This window comes from Rutilus rutilus, assembly GCF_951802725.1.
Source record: "Rutilus rutilus genome assembly, chromosome: 13".
NCBI classification, from domain to species: Eukaryota; Metazoa; Chordata; class Actinopteri; order Cypriniformes; family Leuciscidae; genus Rutilus; species Rutilus rutilus.
The window spans coordinates 10,470,944-10,492,741 of record NC_140218.1 but is presented as its reverse complement, the minus strand read 5'-3'; the positions used below and the strand labels follow the sequence as shown (position 1 = coordinate 10,492,741).

The 21,798-nt window shown below is 36.1% G+C and overlaps 1 protein-coding gene across 1 annotated transcript in view; it reads right to left on the bottom strand.

Moving 5' to 3' along the window:
• The window catches only part of tut4 (terminal uridylyl transferase 4), a 36,011-nt gene that overhangs the window by 735 nt on the left and 13,478 nt on the right, over positions 1-21,798 (bottom strand). The window contains exons 11-29 of the mRNA XM_084427789.1: positions 21,531-21,716; positions 19,128-19,302; positions 16,197-16,669; positions 15,214-15,364; positions 15,032-15,118; positions 14,162-14,265; positions 13,200-13,257; positions 13,012-13,115; positions 12,808-12,897; positions 10,856-10,969; positions 10,302-10,379; positions 9,951-10,128; positions 9,170-9,217; positions 8,970-9,052; positions 8,095-8,210; positions 7,856-8,010; positions 6,808-6,911; positions 4,314-4,884; positions 686-838 (exon numbers count right to left, since the gene is read on the bottom strand). Coding sequence (XP_084283915.1) covers positions 686-838; positions 4,314-4,884; positions 6,808-6,911; positions 7,856-8,010; positions 8,095-8,210; positions 8,970-9,052; positions 9,170-9,217; positions 9,951-10,128; positions 10,302-10,379; positions 10,856-10,969; positions 12,808-12,897; positions 13,012-13,115; positions 13,200-13,257; positions 14,162-14,265; positions 15,032-15,118; positions 15,214-15,364; positions 16,197-16,669; positions 19,128-19,302; positions 21,531-21,716 — 3,028 coding nt within the window. The remainder of the gene's footprint in view (positions 1-685; positions 839-4,313; positions 4,885-6,807; positions 6,912-7,855; positions 8,011-8,094; positions 8,211-8,969; positions 9,053-9,169; positions 9,218-9,950; positions 10,129-10,301; positions 10,380-10,855; positions 10,970-12,807; positions 12,898-13,011; positions 13,116-13,199; positions 13,258-14,161; positions 14,266-15,031; positions 15,119-15,213; positions 15,365-16,196; positions 16,670-19,127; positions 19,303-21,530; positions 21,717-21,798) is intronic.

Genomic DNA, 21,798 nt, shown 5'->3' with positions numbered 1-21,798 from the left:
CAAAATTGACAATTCTTATTTCTTTATGGAAGATTGCTGTATTTATCCATGCACATCTTTTTTTTTTTTCTCGTAATCTTGAATCAAAATAACTTTCCATCTCTCTTGCAGTGACATCTCTTCTCTGATGATGTGGGCGGGGCAACCTGTCACTCTCATGAGCTCCACCAATAGCAAACCACAACCATCCATCAACTCCCCAAGCCCCGCCCTACATTTGTTCTTGTTCGAGAAGCCGTTTCACTCAGATATATACGTCACAATAGGGAAGAAAAGACTATCACAACTTCCATTTCATGATGACTTTATTTTAAATTATTTTATATTGTGACATTAAGACAATTATGCAGGACTCCTCTAAAATAATTAAACATAATAAAAAGGCAACACATGTTGGTTTGCGTTTTCTTGATTTTTTGTCTTTTTTTTTTGCTCTCTTTTTTTTGTCTTTCTTGGTTTGCTATAGGAAAGGTCTTTGGCACAACATAATTTACTTATTGGATCGCTATGTTTAATTTGCCTAGCTAAAGCCAAAAAAAAAATATATATATATATATATGCAAACATGTTTCATGTTGACAGAAATTGAAAATTCCATGGTTATTTTGGACATTATATACAGACAAATGCATAAAGTTTGAATGTTTTATCCTAACATGTCCCACAAACAGAAGAGAACAGGTACCTTGTGAGATGAATGGTTTGTTGGGCTGCTGCATGTAGGGCGGCAGACGGTAGGGCATGAAGGATGGAGACAGGGAATACGGAGCAGCACCGCCGTGCTCCCAGGATCGAGAGCCCGGACTCACACCCCCAAACTGAGATGGGAAATTAGGATCTGAGATGGAGAGAGAGAACCATGAGCAAATGGCTCAGTAATAACAGAGATGAAAATAAACAACAGAAGAACTCAGAATCGTTAAACTGTCACTCAACCACTATGAAACCACAAGCTTTCATTGCCACCTTCTTTATTGAAACTAGTCTTAAACTAGTAAAAGCTTGGTCTGTTTGTGAGTAATAGACATCATTATGCCATTAAATGTGCCTTGAATGTAAGGAAAACCAAGGTTTCATTAGACTGTGGTTTCAAAGCGTTACAGGGTCCAGGGATTAGGTTTTAACTAGTTTCCAGTGCTCAGTCTAACAGATGTGGAGTCACCCGTGCACCCAATACACCTGTGAGACTTACCTGAGCTCACCAACACCACCTGCTCTCAACAAACAGACAGCAAACTCATTTCACTGATCCATCAAATCAGAGCTAATAGTCATACTGGATGAGCGTACTTAAGGTTACGATACTACTGGTTAATAAGTGAAAAATTCAGCGTCTTATCTGTCCTATCTGTACATTTTGCGTGTGAAATACTACTTGACATTTTACCTAGTCATTGCATTATGATTACATGTTAGAAAATAATTTACAACATTTACAATTTTATAAAAAACTGTACCAACAGAATGAACGTCCCTTATCAATACTTTGTTATCATTTTTCCTTATGTTTATTTAGTGAAAAGTTCTTATGTAATAAGATTATGAAATAATTATGAAATAAAAATATACGTTATCAGTTTTATTAGTTAAATTAAATCTTATAATATTATTAATAATATTAATATGCAAATATTTACAGTTGTATCTTGCAAATGTATTTTACAATTTAAATAATTATTTCGATTTGCATTACAGTAAAGAAAATTAGATTCTGTTTTATTACAGTAGGGTACAAGTTAGGTGTTATGGGCTTAATTGACATGTAAAAAAAGGGTCTAAAAAGTAGGCTTCATTTTCTTTTCTTTTTTTTGTCCTTTTGATTGTGAGGATGAAATATTATGGTCATACATTTTGATGACAGATTAGAAAAACAAAATGATTTATTTCTTTAGAATAATTTTGCACTGACTGTGTACTATAAATAATACCACGGAAAATTGCTAATAAAGTAAATAGGGTCATTTTTAATTCATGAGTAATATGACACCTGTAATATGACTATTCAATTTCATAAAAGCTTTAGAGGAAAAATTTGGGGAAAAAATAACACACAGACAGCAGCTCAATTGCAAAACTTAGCGAGCTGCCTACATATGATTTAAGGGATTATTAAAATTACACAATTATATTGTATCCATTGTAGACTTAATCTCAGAATGCACTATAAATTTATTACGCATATAATTATTCTAAATGTTTTTTGTTTTGTTTTTATCTAAAGCACTTTGAATTACCATTGTGTAAGAGATGTGCTATGAAAAACAAACTTACCTTGCCTATGCTGAGTGAAAAAATATATCAAAGCAGAACTTCAAATTAAAGTAAAAAAATTATAGCGATTATATTAAAAATAGACAATTTACCCAATGTTACGTGTTATTTATTTCAATAATTATTATATTAAATATTATCTGCTTAAAGGTGCCCTAAACCAGTGTTTCTCAACCTTTTTTCAGTCAAGGCACCCTTTGAAAATTAAAAAATATGTGTGGCACCCTACACTAGTGTTGTCACGATACTAATTTGATACTATACCTTGAAATGTATGAATTTTCAATACCACAGGGAAGAACTGCTGTATAGGCCTACTGTCATATTTTTTTGTCCATCCATTTAAAGTCTAGGAAATCATTAATTTCTTCTGAAGAGATCACTTTACATGATGACTTTTAATTAAGGCTTATATAAGGCATATATAAACATAGCTCATTGCAAATCTAACCTAAATGTTTGCTCACTCACTGTATTTGTGTTTTTATATTGGGATAATTTTGTTATAATTGCACAAGATAGCTTGTTTTTAATATATTTTATGCAATAATTTAACAGTTAATCTCCAAATTAATGTCGAAACAACATAAAGACAGTATATTTCAAATAATTGTTTAATGGCATCTTTTTATGAACGAAGTGTTATTTGATTCTGATGTCACTGCTGCACATGTGGATCCCATTTTCTCACAACTCTTAACGTTCATTTAAGACTTTAATTTAAGACTGCTCTCATGAGGATACTCAAAACGAAAGCGCGAAAGAGAAGTCGATTTTGGCGCATCGTTCTGTGCGTTGTGTGTGTCGTGTGTGTCAGCATCACAGACAGCGCATTCTCTTTTGTATTTTCTCGCTTGCATGGTTTAAAAGCATTTGCATGAAGAAGAACGTGATTATATAATGTAACGCTAGCCAAAGGATGACAGAAAAAACGGATGCTGCTTTAATTGCGTTAAATATTTTTAACGCGTTAAACTGAAAAACATTAATCGCACGCGTTACCGTTGACAGCAGCACGGACAAAACCGATGTGTTTATGTGAATACGCGGCAAGACGGACGTTGTGACAATGTTTTCGTGTGTATTTGACCGTAAGCGCAACAATGAAAAATAGGCAGCTTTATGTGGACGCACTGGGAATGAGGCACGGGAATAAAATCATGCGCAACCTCCGCAATTCAACGCCGAAAACTTGTCATTTACATTTTTATTATAAATTTGTGCGCATTATTTTATGTTATTAGAGACTTCCGGTGATTTTTATTTCATTTTTACACATTTTAGCAATTTTTAAATGTTTGATGGAGTTTTTACACGGCACCCCTGCTCTCGCCAGAAGGCACCCCGGTTGGGAAACGCTGCTCTAAACGATGTTGGGTGACGTCACTTTTTGTTGACGTTCGAAGTATTGTCAAACAAAACGGTGGCAAGCTCGACGCTCCCTCCTCCTCATCCCATCCCCTTTCCCTCCCTTCCGTGCTTCCTGAAACAGTCATGAACGCGCATTTCTTAAATGTGTGTGTCGGCTATATCAAAATTCAAGAGAATATAATTCTAACGTTAGAATATTATTCACGCGCACTAACCCCCCAACCCCCAAATCATTCTTGTTGGTTATTGGCTGGAACACTGTTTGTTATGTTTCGTGGTCCAGGCTGGGCCAGTTTGTTTTTGTTGCCGTTTGTGGAGCCTGGGCTGTCTACAGAGACCGCGTTTCTTTACAGTGTGTTCAGGGGACAGGCAGCTAGCGGATAGTGAGGAGATGTTTGCTGGATGTGACAAAAATGTTTTGGCCTAAAAAACGCGTGACGCTTAGAGCACCTTTAAAGCTGTTTATAGCGTAAACTAATGATCTATACACAGTTATTGAACTGAACTGAATCAACACTAAACTGACTTCAGCTGAACAATGACATTTGTCTTTTTTATAGCAGAATTTGTCTCATATTTGATAAAGTTTGCATCATTGATTCTGTTATTTTGAAACTAGCATGTTTGTATTCATGCTGCCAACACATACTGTGAGAACCACGTGTGTGTACCTGTCTTGTTTACAGTGCCATTTCCCACCAGTGGCCCCGGATTGAGATGGTGATTGTGCCAGGGGTGCCCCCTTTCTCTGCCCGGGCCGCCCACTCCACCAGCCACCCGTCCCGCCGATGGCTGAGCGAAGATGATGCTGGGGTCGTTCAGGTTCATGGGTGCGGGATTCACCGGCTGCCCGTTCCCGCCGCCCCCTCGGACGGCAAACTTCAGGCCCGGAGAGGACGGGTGGCCGGAGGCCGTGGGCGCCCCGGAGCCCTGGATGAGAGGGCCGTGGATGGGCCAGGAGCCCGAGGTCAGGGGCGAGTGAGCCTGCTGGGGGTGAGCGGGCAGAAGGCCCAGTGCAGAGAGCCCGGCGTGGTACTGGCCCGGGTGGGAGTGTGGAAAGCTGAAGATGGGGAGCTGGACCTGGGGAAGCTGCTGCTGCTGCTGCTGCTGGGGTTGGGAGGGTTTGGACAGGCCAGAGGAGGTAGAGGAGGAGGAGGAAGGCTTGCTGTTCTGGGGAGAGACCGACCCCTGGCTGTATGGAGACGGCTGAGGAGAGTACGGAGGAGTCTGACGCGCATCAGACTGGGTGGAAACACACAGAGAGAAAGATTCAAGGGTCAGTCTGCACAAAAATGATAATGAAAGAATACAAATAAATGTGCTGTTGTTGGGTGATATTGAAAATTTGTTATACATTTACAATGATTTTGATACACTTTTAAAACCAGTATCATGCTAATATCAATGTACCATCATCATAGTAGTTTTTGTAAGTCATTATGTTTAAGTAGTGTAAAAGTTTCTGAAAACTGTGCCAGGATGTTTAATTAATGCCCTTATTTCAAGAAAATGAATTACAAAAAAAAAATAAAAAAAATATTAATTATATTAGAATTGTATCTCACACACATACACAGTGTATACAAGTGCAATTATTTTTTATTAATTAAATATATATAATAATTATAAATAATAATATAAATAATATATTAAATATAAACTTTATTATATTAATTATAAATTATTATATAAATAATAATTAAATATAAACTAAAGAATTATATATTATAAAAAAAAATTTAATTCTAAAAATAATTATATTAAGTCATTATAATTATAAATAAATAATATAGTATAAATACAACTAAATACAAACTTTAAAAAAAATTTGTTTAAAAAGTATTTAAGTGAATTAAATTAAGTGAAGCTAAATCTACTTGGAAACAATGGATGTTGAAAGAGATGGATTTATAATCCCTTTGTTTATAATTTATAATTATGTAATGAATTGGAAAATTATAGTTTTCTTAAAACCAGTGTATCTATTCTGATATTTCTGTTTCTGCCCCATATCAGTGTGTTTACTCATTTAGCCCCCCTTCCAGAGAATATTAACCTGTTTTGTAATAAATTAATTTGCTCATACAACCGAATTATTCAAGACTCAAGAGTCTAGAGATATTTTGTAGAAACAGAATTGTCAGTTTGAACTTTATTCCTATTCACTCTATTCTGCTGTTTTCATGATAGCTTGTAAAGACAACTGTGTCTAACTTCATTAAGGTCATTAACACACTACATGTATCCACTTATTCCACTAACGCATATGCATACTTAGCATGTGTAATTCTTTTTAGGGTTTAAAGCACCATTGATCACTATATGTTAAACTTTGATTGTGAATCGTGTGTAGAAGTTTTTTTCAGTGCTCTGTGCTCTTCTGTTCCAGTGAATTCCTGATAAAAACTCAGCCTTCGCCTGTATCTAATTGAGCTTGCAGCAGTTGTTTTATTATTAGTAGAGGCATGTGACCATGCATCAGGAATCTACAGGAGTTAAAAAATTAGGTCAATTCAAAAGGCTATGGTCACCCAGTGCTGAAAATCAAGCATTTAATGTTGTTTATATGTCTCTGTAGTGTTTTTAATATGCTTTAAGACAAACCATGTGCAAATTCATAAGTCAACACCATTGCTGAGTATTTTCTCATTAAAACTGCAGTGACCAAAAGACAGTCTCAAAAACACGGTTTGAAATCGCTGGTGATTCTGACGTCACAAACTACCTTGTAACCAATCACATCAACGTGTGATCGTCAACCAGTGGATCTCTGAGCTGAGTGAGTGAGTGGAGGCGGGGCGCATTTGCATATTCATAAAACCGCATATACTAAACAAGTTACATTCAAGCTATTTTAAGGAATGAAGAACTTTTTTTCAAGGAAAAAACGTTTAAATATGTCAGTTTTAAGGGATAAAAATATTGACAAAAAAAATTCTCTCTATATCGCCCAGCCACAGCTGCCAGTAAAGGGTTTTGATGATGGAAGTGAATCAATCAAAACTAACTTTAGCTGGACAATAACTTTATTCTAGAGCTGCTGCAAAGCCAAAACAATCTCTGTTACCTTAATTTCCTATTATCAATGTAAAGCTGCTTTGAAACGATCTATATTGTTAAAAGTGCTATATAAATGATGGTGACTTGACTTGACTTGTTTCTTACACATTCAGAGGACTGCCTGTTCCTCCCGACCCGCTCCTGGCCTGAAGCACCTTGAGGAATGGGGATGGACTGAGAGCTCGCCAGGGCCCGGACCATGTGAGGGACTGGAAATAAACCAGAGTAATCACAGTCAAACTCTTTTATATGCTGCCCCCTACAGGCCACAGATCGTGACAAGACTGAGTTACAAAATCAACAATGATGATGCAACATAAAACTCAATATAAATGTCTTAAGACTTATGCAAAATGTATAAAATTCATAAATATTTTTTGTCTATTTATCCAATAATTGTTTTATTTGTTATTATTTATTATAAATATTTATTTATTTAATATATTCATGAACTATAGTGGTTAATTATTAATAGTGAAAGGTAATTACTAAAAATAATTAGATTAGATAATTAGATAATAAATATTGATTAATTATAAATATATAATATTAATATAAATAAATATAAATTTAATATATTATATGTATTTATAAAATACAGTAAAAATAGTTTTTAAATTTATATTTACAAATATAAATTTAAAAACTATTTTTACTGTATTTTAGTGCATCGCACATTTTAAATCTACTTGAAAAAACTGACAGATAAACTATCAAATAAAATAACATTTTAAATATATATTTTTAATTTTTTAATAAATATATTCATGAAATATATAGTGTATATAAGTCTATTTTTAGTAATTTACACAAAATAAAAATTATAACTGATATGGTATGTATAATATAATATACGAAAATTACTAAAAATAATTATATTTAATAATAAAATTTAAATAAAAAATATAGTTTAAATAATTAAAAAATCTATTAATTAAAAATAATCATAAAAAAGGATTTTAAAAATAAAAAGTGTTAATTAATATTTGTATTTACTTATTATAAATATGTATTATATTAAATTATTTTATTAAATATATTAATGAACTGTTTGGGCTTATGAAAATGTTCTAGAGAAGCTGAATAAATTAATAAATACATTTTCAAATTAAATAAATAAATAAAATATGAAATAAATGAAGTTCAGCTGTACCTGGTCCGGGCGCTCCTCTCTGACGGAGGTGTTTGTAATCGGGACAGTCTCTCCTCACGTGACCCATATCGCCACACTGAAAACAGCGTCTTTCTCTGGGCTCTCGGTCCTCCTCCCTGATCTCCTCATCTCGCTCGTTCTCCTTTTTCTTCATTCTGAAAACAAAAAAGACAAACTAAGCACTTTGCGTCCTGTGCTATAAAAAGTAATAGTTTCTGCAGCATATGTGAACAGGGCACCTGCGCCTCTTCGGGCAGTCCTTCATATAGTGACCGATCTTCCCACAGATCCGACAGCAACGGTCATTAGGAGCCAATTCACCGTCTGTCAGAACCTTTGAGTCAAAGAAGTAATCCTGAAAGAGGGATAAAGAGGGTCTGAACGTGCACAGAAGGAGATGTATGAAATGAAGGTTAAAGGGGTGGTGTAATGCCCTTTTCACAAGATGTAAAATAAGTATTTGATGTCCCCAGAGTGTGTATGTGAAGTTTTAGCTCAAAATACCCCACAGATATTTTTATATGGCATGTTAAAATTGTCACTTTTTGAGGGTGAGCAAAAACACACCGTTTTTGTGTCTGTTCCTTTAAATGCAAATGAGCTGCTGCTCCCGGCACAGAGGGCGGAGCTTCAACAGCTTGTGTTCTTTTATCTCACACACACATGCACTGAAAATTTCAAAAACTTTTAGCCTTTTATGTTCAAACCGAAGTCAGATGATGTCAACAGAGTCAATGATGGAGACTCAAGAAGAAGTGACAATATGTAGAATGCAACTGGACATTTCTGAATGGTTAGTTGATGAATTTATGTAGCTTATGTGTAGTTATCTTCTAGTCATTGATTAGCATATTCTGTAATGATAATCTAAATCGTGTTCCGGGGGCATTTTTGGGTTAGTGATGTCACTAACCCTTAAATCCTTAAAAAGCCATTTCTTTAAAAGCAAATATCTTCCTTTGCTTTAAACTTTGAGCTTCGTAACTTTACAGATGTTGTTTATGCTCAAACAGCAACATTACACACTAACTAAAGTTAGAGAAGTTAAATCATAATCAACCACCCCTTTAATAGCGCTCTGTAGGGACTGACGATCTGTTTTAATGGGACTCACGGGCTCTGTTCCACGCTGAGGGTAAAACGGGGTGCCAAACAGCTTCCTGCCGTTGATGAAGGCCTTCATGATGAAGTTCGTCACTGTGTGGAGAAAGCAAAGAGAACAAGTTAGGACTCAATCAACCATATATTTACCAGAACTGCACTCCAGAACAGGGCAAAAAACTGAACGGTGTGGAACGAGAGACTTTGGCTTACTTTTGCGCGAGACACCAGCCCCGAGATTGTGATTCAAGTCAAAGGGATCTGTCAAAAATAAAATAGTTATGTAAAAACAGAACATATGCCATTTCACCTTACCAGGGGTCACGCAACATGTTTGTCTTGTTAAAATTAAATATTGCAAAAAAAATCTGAAATCAAAATAAAAGTGTCACATTCAGCGATGATAATGATGATAACTTTGGTCAATATCTATCTATAAATAATTTTCTTTGCGCATTTAATGAAAATTTATTACAAATAATAATAACAATAATAATAATACTTATAAATTAAAAATGAGAAGAAAAAAAAGAAAAAAATTATATATATATATATATATATATATATATATATATATATTTATTTTTTTGTATTTAGTGGCAATTATTAAAAATAATATACATATATTTAATACAATTATTTAAAATATATTTTTTTTAATTAATCAATTAAGTAAATTATAAATAATATAAATATAAATTATAAAACTGTATTTTTTTACTGTATATTAGTGCATTAAACATTTTATATCTACTTGGAAACTATGGATGGAACAACTATAAAATAAAATGTATTATGTTTCCTGTTTTAGCTTTCTAAAAATGTATTTAATCTTTAATATTTTTTTTTAAAAAGTATGAGAAAGCCAGCTCTAGAAAAGATGAATTAAATAAAGGAATGGATAAATAAACAGAATAAATGACGTCTTGAGTGTTTCAGAACAGAGTGAGAGCAAACGTTTTGAGTCACTGCGTGCCGACGATGAGTTTCAAACCTTCGATTGCGATGCATTTGGACGTCCACTGTTTCTCAAAGGTGGTGAGGCGCTTGTGCTGGCGGATGGAGATGACGTGCTCTTTAAAATCGAACTCTTCTGTGTAGAAGCGCAGCAGGCCGAGCCACAGCTCCCCGACGGACTCCTGATTCTGATGGAGCTCCGGGAGCCGCCGCCGCTGGACACGCAAAACACACACATTAACTCATGCATCTTGAGAAACAGCATTGGGATGCATTATTTGTTTACACAGCATCCAAGTGAACAAACGCTAAATCAAACAGGCAGAATGAAACCTCCTTCAGACACAAACAAACACGCATCATCAGAAAACATGCATTATATGCTCACCAGCTCATCAAGGTCATTGAAGAAGAAAGCGTTCCAGCCGTCCACCATCCTCTGAGGAACAGTGTTCCCATCAAATATCTGCCGAAGAAACACGACTCAAGCTGAACAGAACCATTCTAGTTACAGAGATATTTCGGTAACGCTTTACAATAAGGTTTCATTAGTTAACTACCTTAGTTAGCGTTAACTAAGAATGAACAATACTTCTACAGCATTTATTAATCTTAGTTGATATTAATTTCAACATTTACTAATGCATTATTCAAATCAAAGGGTTGTATTTGTTAACATTAGTTAATGCACTGTGAACTAACATGAACGGCTGTATTTTGATGAACTAACATTAACAAAGATGAATAAATACTGTAACAAATGTATTGCTCATTGTTAGTTCAATGTTTGTTAATACATTAACTAATGAAGCTTATTGTAAAGTGTTACCGATATTTCTTAGCAACACAATCTTTTATTCACTTACAAAAAAAAAGCCATGTTATTATGGATTTTTGGACATTGTATAATAATAGCACTATTGCTAATGGTACTAATGTTACCTCTTGTAACACAGGGATGACTGGTGGTTGTCTCTGTTGTAAGAAATACAGCACCATGAGGATGTAAGCGTAGGAGGAGAGACTCCCTCTCGAGGCATCGCCAATGTCACAGCGCTGACAAACACACACATTTACACATTATTTCTAGTGTGCATGTATTCAATACTATTAGTACACAGTATTTACCTATGCAATGACATTTAATGAAGAGAGCAGCGATATGCTACATTTCATTTAAAAATAACAGCATTTTCTAATTCTTTATTATTAAATATACATAGTTGTATGACCTCTTATTAATTGAGAAACTACAATTCATTTGAGGCCATAAAATTATATGCATAATTCATAATAATAACATGGCGGTTTCTTTTTATTCTTTGACTTATACACTACCATTTAAAAGTATGATAAAAGATAGTAAGATTTTTTTTTTATGTTTTTGAAAGAAGTCTCTTTTTAATCCAAAACACAGTAGAAACAGTAATTTTGTGAAATTTTATTGCAATTTAAAATAACTTTTATTTGAATATATTTGATGATCCTTCAGAAATCATTCTAATATGCCGATTTGCTGCTCAAGTAATATTTCTTATTACTATCAATGCTGAAAACAGTTGTGCTGCTTCATATTTTTGTGCAAAACTTAAAGGGATACTCCACTTTTTTTGGAAATAGGCTCATTTTACAACTCCCCCAGAGTTAAACAGTTGAGTTTTACCGTTTTCGAATCCATTCAGCCGAACTCCGGGTCTGGCGGTACCACTTTTAGCATAGCTTAGCATAGATCATTGAATCGGACAGGACCATTAGCATCTCTCTCAAAAAAATGACCAAAGAGTTTCGATATTTTTCCTATTTAAAACTTGACTCTTCTGTAGTTACATCGTGTACTAAGACCGACGGAAAATGAAAAGTTGCGATTTTCTAGGCTGATATGGCTAGGAACTATACTCTCATTCCTGCGTGATAATCAAGAAACTTTGCTGCCGTACCATGAGTGCAGCAGGCGTAATGATATGACGCAGGCGCTGTTCCTAGCCATATCAGCCTAGAAAATCGCAATTTTTCATTTTCCGTCGGTCTTAGTACTTTTAAATAGGAAAAATATCAAAACTCTTTGGTCATTTTTTTGAAAGAGATGCTAATGGTCTTGTCCGATTCAATGATCTATGCTAAGCTATGCTAAAAGTGGTACTGCCAGACCCGGAGATCGGCTGAATGGATTCGAAAACGGTAAAACTCAACTGTTTAACTCTGGGGGAGTTGTAAAATGAGCCTATTTCCAAAAAAAGTGGAGTATCCCTTTAACCTGATACTTTTTTAGGGTTATTAAATGAATAAAAAGTAAAAAAAAACAGCATTTGTTTTGAAACAAATCTTTTGTAACAGAAATAAAATCTCAGTAGTGTATAGTAAGTGTAAGAGTTTAATTAAACTAAGTTTTGAATAAATGTAATCAATAATATTATGATCAACAATATTTTATTTAATATAGGTTGAGGCTTTTCAGGTTGTGAATGTAATAATCAAAAAATCATGTTATTTACCAAGCACTCATGCATGTTCCTATAATGTGATTGCCAGCTGTCTGAATGCACGTTTGAATACTTAGGGAATATTTTACGCTTCTATATGCATTTTGCAAATTATTATTCTTTTTTTTTCTCATATAAACATTACACTTCAATCAGATTTACATCAGATACTATATCAAATATCTTCATATCAAAAACATACACACACAACATACAAATATATGCCCACACATACACCATACAGTCATGTTTGCCGTACATCTACTCATCAGAAATGTAAACTTTTTTTTTTTTAAACAAAACAACAACAAAAAAGAGGAATAGACCTATGTACACGACACGTAGGGAGTGCATTTTGCAAATTAGATACCTATTTATGATGACAACAGCAGCAGCAGAGATATCTGGTCTTACCTTGGCAAACACTTTCATAGTGTAGCCCAGATACTGCACACGAGGGTCTATAGCAGCATATTTGGCTAGCATCCGGGTGTTGTGTTGTGCCTGACACACAAAACAGGACATAAAAAAAACCAAATAAATAAATAACTAAATAACTAAATGATAATAACAGCTATATTTCATATACAGACACATAACATAACATGCGAGTCTCACCAGTGTGTTGTAGAGGCTGATGTCTCCCTCCAGTCCGCTCTGCCTGTGTTCAAACTTCACTATAGGCACTTTAGCAGTTGTGATAGGCAAGATATTCCTCAGACCTGAACCACACAAACAAACGAATCAGTCAGCGCTGAATAATCAGACTTTATTTATATTGACATTATTTAGAATCAGTCAGGCACCTGTGTGTTTCTTCAGCACCTTGGCTAAACCCTCTATGATCTCCTTACAGTTCAGTTTCTGCAAGAGGGGCAAGAGAGCGAGACTGATTAAACATTAAGAGTTGATAATTGGTAATTGATAAATAATAACGACAATAATACGAACCAATCCCCTTTTGAGTGCTTTTACACAAAAAGTACCGTTTAAACTAAGTGAAATCAGGCATCAACACAATGCATATTATAAAGGAGGGCAACCTTGTTCAGAACTTTTTAAACCTATGATATGTAAAAAAATAAATAAGGTATGTTTCTAATATTGGCCTAACCATAGAGATTTTTTAAGTTTTTTTTTTTACATGTTCATCTTTTTTTAGTGTGTAATGTTGCTGTTTGAGCATAAAAAAAAAATGTGAAAAGTTTTCTTCCAGGAACCAACACGTCACAATACTCCTCATTTAAATAATTAATATGCAGAATAAAGGGGCGGGGCCTGGTTGAGTTAGTTAGTAGTGTGTTGAAACTGGCGGTTATGGAAAGGGGCGGGACATTTCCCAAACACGCTCGAAGCGCTTGACCAATCACAACACACCGGTCCAGCTGACCAATCAGAGCACAGGGTGCTTTAAGAAGGAGGGGCTTCCTAGAGACAGGAACTAAACTGGGGTGCGTTTCCTAAAAGCATCGTTGGCTATGATCGTAATTTCCATTGAACTCTATTGGTAACGACGGAACTTGTGACCATAGTTGGCTTTGGGAAACGCAGCCCAGAGCGTTACTGACAGACTAGGAAGAGAGGAGCTGCAACAATGGAGAATATGAGAAAAATAATGTGTTTGTGAACACTCGAGCATGAAAACCTGTTCTAGTACAGCCAAAAAACAAACTCAAGACTGAAAAAGGACATAATAGGTCCATTATATAAAATAATCTGGCATCTCCCATAAATGTCCCTCTTTTGAAGGGGCCAGCAGTATTTATACCTCAGCGGTGTCATGACCCTCTAGTGTCATACAGATGTCCAGGTCACTGTCACGAAAGCCAAAGCCGTTCTTAGAAGAACCAAACAGACAGAGCTGGGCTTTATCTGAACAAACAAACAGAATAAAGATACATTTTCATCAAAAAGCAGGAATATTGCAATTAAACAATCCGCCAATAATCATAAAAACAGTGTGAAATCATCCATAAACAAAAGTTTCTAGACTACAACAACTACTTCTGCATTTTATCAGGAAGTGCACTGGTTCTCCATTGTTTCTATGGATAGCTTAGAGTAAGGGGGATATGATGTCATTGAAAGGTGATGCAATGTCACTGGTTAAAATTGTGGATTTATCTGGATTTAAACATTGTTGGAAACATTTGGGATAACGCAAATACACAAAGTCAACAAAATGTATAACATTGTTCTAGTGGTTTTCTAGTTATGTTCTAGTGGATCTAGTTATGTTCAAAAATGTAATGCACATTCATAACACAAAACTTTGTGTTAAATTACCGTGGCATGCCAATTTGGCAATTACCAAAAAACTGGTTAACACATACTGGCGTTTCTAATTCAAAGGTTGAGGTAGTGACAGTAAATGTGACACCTCTTCTGAGTGCCATCAATCTCTCGAAGTTAGTTTGTTCTTTTGAAAAGTTGTGAAAATGCTATAATGGAATTTTTATTTTGCTACTAGAGGAAACTATATTTGCACTAGGATTCTGTTCACCACTGTAGCTTCTGCTTCTGAAAACCCTGGATCATGGGTCAATTTCCACTTTATTTCAGTTAACAAAGCTATTTTGCTACGGCATTTTTTTTTGTGATAACCCTGTTGTGCTTTCATATGAATATGCATTCTCACCGTTGTACTCTTTTCTAATGAAGTGCTCCAGACTGGCCAGAATCTGCTCACGCTTCTGCTGCTCTACGAGAGACGGCGACAGCTCACCTACAAACACAAGAACATCACATTTGAGCCTTCGGGATTGGATTGAACCTTAGAAATTAAAAAGAGATGATGGTAAAGTATGGTATGGCTCTCACGGTAACACAGCATGCAGAGTCCGTCCAGGATTTCTCGGAAGTGCTCGTTCATGGGCGGCAGAGGCTTCAGCTCGATCTTCTTGAAGTCTTCAGGGCAATCGTCTTTAAGGTGGCCGTCTCGCTTACAGATGCTGCACACGACCGTTGGCGGCTGGACAGAAAAAAACACCACCACACACTTCATTTCTGGATCACAGCATCAATAGAAAGGGTACATATACATGTGATGAACATGTGAGCATTGTAAACTGAATAGTGACTGCAGACCATTAAATTATTTTTAGTTAGTTTATTTTTATTTGTTTTTTTATTTCTATTCAAAGAATCTTGAAAAAAATCTATCACGGTTTCCACAAAACATATTAGGCAGCACAACCGTTTCCAACATTGATAATAATCAGAAATATTTATTGAGCATCAAATCATCCTATTAGAATGATTTCTGAAGGATCATGTGAAGACTGGAGTAATGATGCTGAAAATTCAGCTTTGATCACAGGAATAAATTACATTTTAAAATATATTTAAAAAAAAAGAAGTATATTTTAAATTGCAAAACTATTTCAAAATATTACTGGTTTTACTGGTTTTGTTTAACTAGCAGGAGCAGAAGAGACTTCTTTTTTTAAAACATAAAAAATTCTTCCCAATCCCGAACTTTTGACCTTCTCCCTTCTCATGTGAAATTAGGAGTTCTTAAAATTCAGACCAATTTGAGAGCGATCCAGTGAAAAGAATAATTCGCTCACAAATCGATTTAGTGGCTCGGAAGCCGGTTTTACTCCACACAAACTCTACACAAGATCACTATCCACCTAATGTTAGCGCTCAACATAACTATAGCTAGAAATGTATATTCGCTATAGAATTCCAAACACTACCAATCCTAAAAAACACGATTCCCAAAATTCCCTGATATTTCCAGTTTTCCAGAGGTTTGCACGGTCAAGCACCACAAATATTTCTGTATCCCGTGCAATTACCTTTCCTCCCGTGAAGATCATCCTGTCAAAGATGTAGTGCATGTCTTCTGGAGCGATGCTGTCCTGTTCCTCCATCTCTTGATCTTTATCCTCCTCCTCCTCATCATCACTGTCCATCAGCAGGCCATTCAGGACAGAAGGAGACACAGTTGCGGCGAGTTCCCGGGAAAAGGCTTCACATCCGGCGTCAATCCCACCATCTCCCACCAGAAGCTCGGTGAACCCCGCTCTCAGGCTCTCCTCTTCCTCTATATCCCTCTCTTCCTCATCATCACTGCTGTCCCCGTCCTCCTCGCCGCTCCTCTCCACGCTGACATGGCGTCTGGATTTCTTCCTCAGCCTGGCGTTCGCTCCGTTCCTGCTCTGAGGACAGGCGAAGTACTTGTAGGCCATGCGGAAACGCTCCTGGATGTACTCAAACACCATCTGACTGTTCAGACTGCGAGCCACGTTCCTCTTCAATGCGAACGGATCTGGAAAATCCAACATCGGATCATTTAAAAGTGCTTTCATACTGCATCTGTTGCTCATTTTAATATGCATCACAATGAAACAAAACTGTAAAATAACTGGGGAGATGTGTGGAATCTGTACATATCTGGCTACTGGTAGCCTATAACACACTCTCAAATGTTTATTTTTTTTACCATTTTGGAAAGAGTCAAATTTACATATGCAGCTCCAGCAACCCGATACATTAGCCGCGTTTCCACTGTCACTTCAGGGCTTGATCGGCCCTCGTCTGGGCTTCCTCTGGGCCAACAGCCAGGGTTATTTGGCCCGCCCAATACCAATACCTTGGTCCAAAAAAGCGGGATAACTGGGGCTTGAGGAACGGTTTTGAACAGAGGCGGAGTTTATCTGAATCTGGAGACGGCAGCACCGCGGATTTCATTTACCAGCTAATCAGCATTAAAGACTTTTGGTAACACTTTACAATAAGGTTCATTAGTTAAAGGGATACTCCACTTTAAAATGAAAATTCTGTCATCATATACTCACCCTCATGTTGTTTCAAACCTGTATGAATTTATTTCTTCTGCTGAACAGAAAGGAAGATATTTAGAAGAATCTCAGTAACCAGACAGTTTCTGGTCTCATTGACTTCCATAGTAGGAAAAAAATATACTATGGAAGTCAATGAGACCAGAAACTGTCTGGTTACTGAGATTCTTCTAAATATCTTCCTTTCTGTTCAGCAGATGAAAGAAATTCATAAAGGACTGAAACAACATGAGGGTGAGTATATGATGACAGAATTTTCATTTTAAAGTGGAGTATCCCTTTAACTACCTTAGTTAACATGAACTAAGAATGAACAATACTTCTTCAGCATTTATTAATCTTAGTTAATATTAATTTCTATATTAATAGCAAAGGTTGTATTAGTTAATGCACTGTGAACTAACATGAACGAACAAATGAACAGTTGTATTTTTATTAACAAAGTGAATGTTAGTTAAATTTAGAAATACTTATATGCGATGCAAAAGACTATGCACGCTAACCATTACCATTGTAAACATGGTAAATATGACGGCTTGAACAAATCATATAGGCTATAACAATCGTGTATTTATTTTATCTGTCAGTACGTCTCGTCTCTTTATACCGGACTGTCTGATATCCATTTAGCTCCGCATATGTCATCAAATAAAGCAACTCTTTTACGAGAGCTTCCTGTTTCTCTGACTGAAAATATAAGCTCTTCAGGTTGTATTTTTGGTGGCAAATATGTAGAAATTATCATTCTTTCTCAATGTGATGTAAACATACTGTCCTGTGACTACGAACAAACAGAAACAGACGCGACTGAATAAGTAGGCTACGTGTGTCCTCTTTTTTTTGTGAAATAACGGCAGACCACTTTATTGCTGTGTGACTGATGTGCAATCTTGACACAAATTAATTCATTATGATCAATGTATCACTTTTGTATTGTAAACCTTTGGTAAAACATTGATTGTTTGGGTTTTAAATCTTTAATTAAACAACAAAATTGTTAACAAATCGTCACTCTTATGTTTGTTTTGCGATCTCGCTAGATTCCAGTGATTTCTTTTTTATACGTTTTCTTATTAAACTTTTTATTTGTTGGGGAAATGATGGTTTTGAGTGACGTTGTTCCAGAGAGGCGTGATGCGGGCGGGTTTTAGTGAAGCGATGTGGAGCTTCAGGCCCGACAGTGGAAACGCAGTGTGTTTTGGGCTCGGTGCTACAGCTTCGATGCTATTAGCCCAGCCCGTTGAAAGCCCCGGCTCGCACTGGCCAGACAGCCCGCTGCCATTTACACCCGTCCAGTTTCGTCTGCAATGCGCCTCAAACCACCTCATGAAGTGGTTTGAGTGATCGGATTTAAATTCGTCTCGAAAGCGTTTAGGGGGGCATTTTCAGGATCGGATATCTATCTATTGAAATGTGTAACACATGAAGTTACCCGGCGTAAACATGCCCTCAGAGAGCAAGATATAAAGCCTATATATATATATAAACCCTGCAACCAACCAGTCACTCAGTATTTTGGTAAGTTTGTGCATACTGTTTTTTTTTTGTTTTGTTTTTTAAATAAAGACACAAATTTTGCATGTAGCACAAAGTGAAAATGACATGAATATGACATAATGGCCAACTGGATATAGCACAGCATAGTTTGAAATCAAGGGTTTAAAGTTGAAGTGAAGCTGAACTCTCTTCCTGTCCACATTTAATTCACACAAACGGACCGTCACGCACAGAGTAACTTGAGTTTTTATGCTGTCTACAAATACACACTTCAGAAAAGTGTTTGCTGAATGCTGACGGAATTTGAGAAAATATTATAGTGTTTGCCATCCTATTACTAATAACAGAAAAGCAAACGCTGTATAATACTTTTTCGTATTCTGTAGATCGATCTGAGCCACGCTAGATCTCAAACATCTCTCTGCCTACCCTCGATGGCGAGTCTGCGGCGAGGCCAGTGCTTGAGCTCTCGCGGCAGCAGCTCTCTCAGACGAATGCTGATGATGTGCTCCTCCAGCGCAAACTCCAGCGTGTAAAAGCGCAGGAGCTCCAGCCACAGCTGCCCCAGGGAACCGCTCACCGGTTCCTCCAGCGTCAAACGAGACTGCAATCAAAAACACAGTTTTCTTTTACAATCCCCAAGACAAATTTCTCAATACTTTTCAAAACTCTTCACACAGTGAACACAACAGCAGTCTATGTGGGCTAAACTGTGAATCATTTATCATTAGCCATGTTTCCATCCACCTATTTTTATGCGCATTTTGAGATATTGCATTAAAAATGCACATAAAAAATGTTTGCCCTCAATTTAGGCAGATACATTTTTTATCTGATAAGAAGACATGCACATAAACAACGGACACACATTTGCTGAATAAATCCCTCGATGTCACTCAGCAGAGGATGTCACTGGATAACTGGACTAACTAGCGGACCAATCGCATCGCAGCATCTCAAATGTTGGTTTGTTGGTTCTGAAACGCCTGAGTCAAAGTCTGTCATCAGAAAGATTTGGTTGAATTCCCTCCATAAGAGTCTCACACGATTGTGTTCACAAACACCAGCATCCAAACACACGAGAACATGACAGTGTTTATTGTGTTTCGTCTGACGCTCTGAGACGCTTTACACTGCAAAGACACTTTTGTCTTGGTTCCAGTCCAAATATCAAACTATTTCTTAAATCAAGATGCATTTACTTTAGTAAAATGACATAAGATATTGAGTCTTGTTTTCTGGGGAAATTAATCAATATTAAGTGAGTTTTTGCTGAAAACAAGCAAAATTATCTGTCAATGGGGTAAGAAAAATAATCTTGTTTCTGTTTAAAATAAGATTATTTTTCTTACCCCATTGGCAGATCATTTTGCTTTTTTTTTAAGCATCACCTTGATTAATTCCCCCCCGAAAACAGGACTTAATATCTTATGTCATTTTACTCATCTAGTAAATGCATCTTGATTTCATTTTTTTTTTTTTTTTTTTGGGACTGGAAACAAGACAAAAATACTAAGTAAGAAAAGCATTTTTTGCAGTGTAGTCATTTATGATGGAGGAAAAAAAGAGTCACAGTGGCTTTCCCGATTGCTGCAACTTCCATTTTTTATTAATTTGCACCAGTTTTCCAGGAAGTGTTGATTTTGTTCTCTTGAACACATGAGATGGAAATGCTGCTTTATTCGCAAATTAATTATGCAATATTCCAGTTTTGTCAACTTAGAAACATAGCTTCTGCTTAGGCACAAAATGATTACTTCTTTCAAATAACATTAAATTGCTTTCTCACAAAAATCACAATCACCACCAAATCTCGACGTGCCCACAAGCCAATTTGCACGTTTACATACTGTAAAACTTCAAAATCTAACACAATACAAAACTGAATAAGACAGCATTTTGCGACGTTTCTACAGTAATACCATATTGAAATATACTTTGAATCTAAAAAATTAAATAGTATCAAAGTACATAGTAGATGTAGAAGGGCTGGGCGATATGGCTGAAAACTGTATCACGATATAAGCGTTTCATATCGGTCGATATCGATAATTATTGATATTTTTTATGACCTATTTAAAATAAGGTATGTGTCAACACAACCATGGAAAACTCTCAAATAATTAAAATGTAAACATAAGTCTAAAATCACAATGAACACTTAATTATCTCTTAACATTAAGGTGCAAAATGAAAGAATACGTAAGAAATGCTTAATAAAGTGTAATAAAATAGTGCAAAGTGTTAAATATAAACAGAGAAACCGACGACGGTTTATCGAACGCATTTTTTATTGATATTGATTACGTGTCTATCACGATACATATCGTTATCGTTTTATCGCCCAGCCCTAAGATGTAGCTGAACACCTATACAACACCTACTTTTCAACTTCATTACCATAAATATAAAAGGGCAAAACTTAGGAATAATTTTGTACTGTAATGTAAACATGGACAATGTAACATACTGCACTGAATACTAAACTATAGAGAGTCATTTTAGTTTTGTAAAGTAATTGTACAAAAGCAAACATTCTATAATGCAACATGTTGTTGGTGTTTTTAAGGTCATTGTTTCAAGAGAAACAAAGGGTGTTTTGGGGTGAAAACCTTTGCTAGTGTTATGGCGAGAGTAATGAGTGAATTTGAGACATGTATGAAGTTGCGTGGTAGTTTGCATTGAATGTGAAAATAACTGCTGTGCCAAGCTGAACGCTGGTTAGGAGAACTGTGTGAAGAGTTCTGAAAAATGTTGAGAAATGTGTAAAATACTATAACGCTTTCCTTAGGGTTTCTTTACTACAATCATGCATATTGGGGAAACGTTCACCTTGCCCCTAGTGTATTCGGCCTTCTTCTCTTTCTTCTCCGTGTGGGCTTTGGGTTCAGGTTTGGCTTTGCCGTCCGTGCGGCCCTCGCCAGCAGGAGCGGGTCTGTGCTCCCAACTCACGAATGTGCCCGACTCCAACCCCGTCAGATGAAACTCATCCACACGCTTCACATCGAAGCCCTTGATCTGAACAGAACCACACAACGAGAATATACATCACATTTATTTAGATTTACTTTTGTTTGAGGTTCACTAAAACATCAGTTCT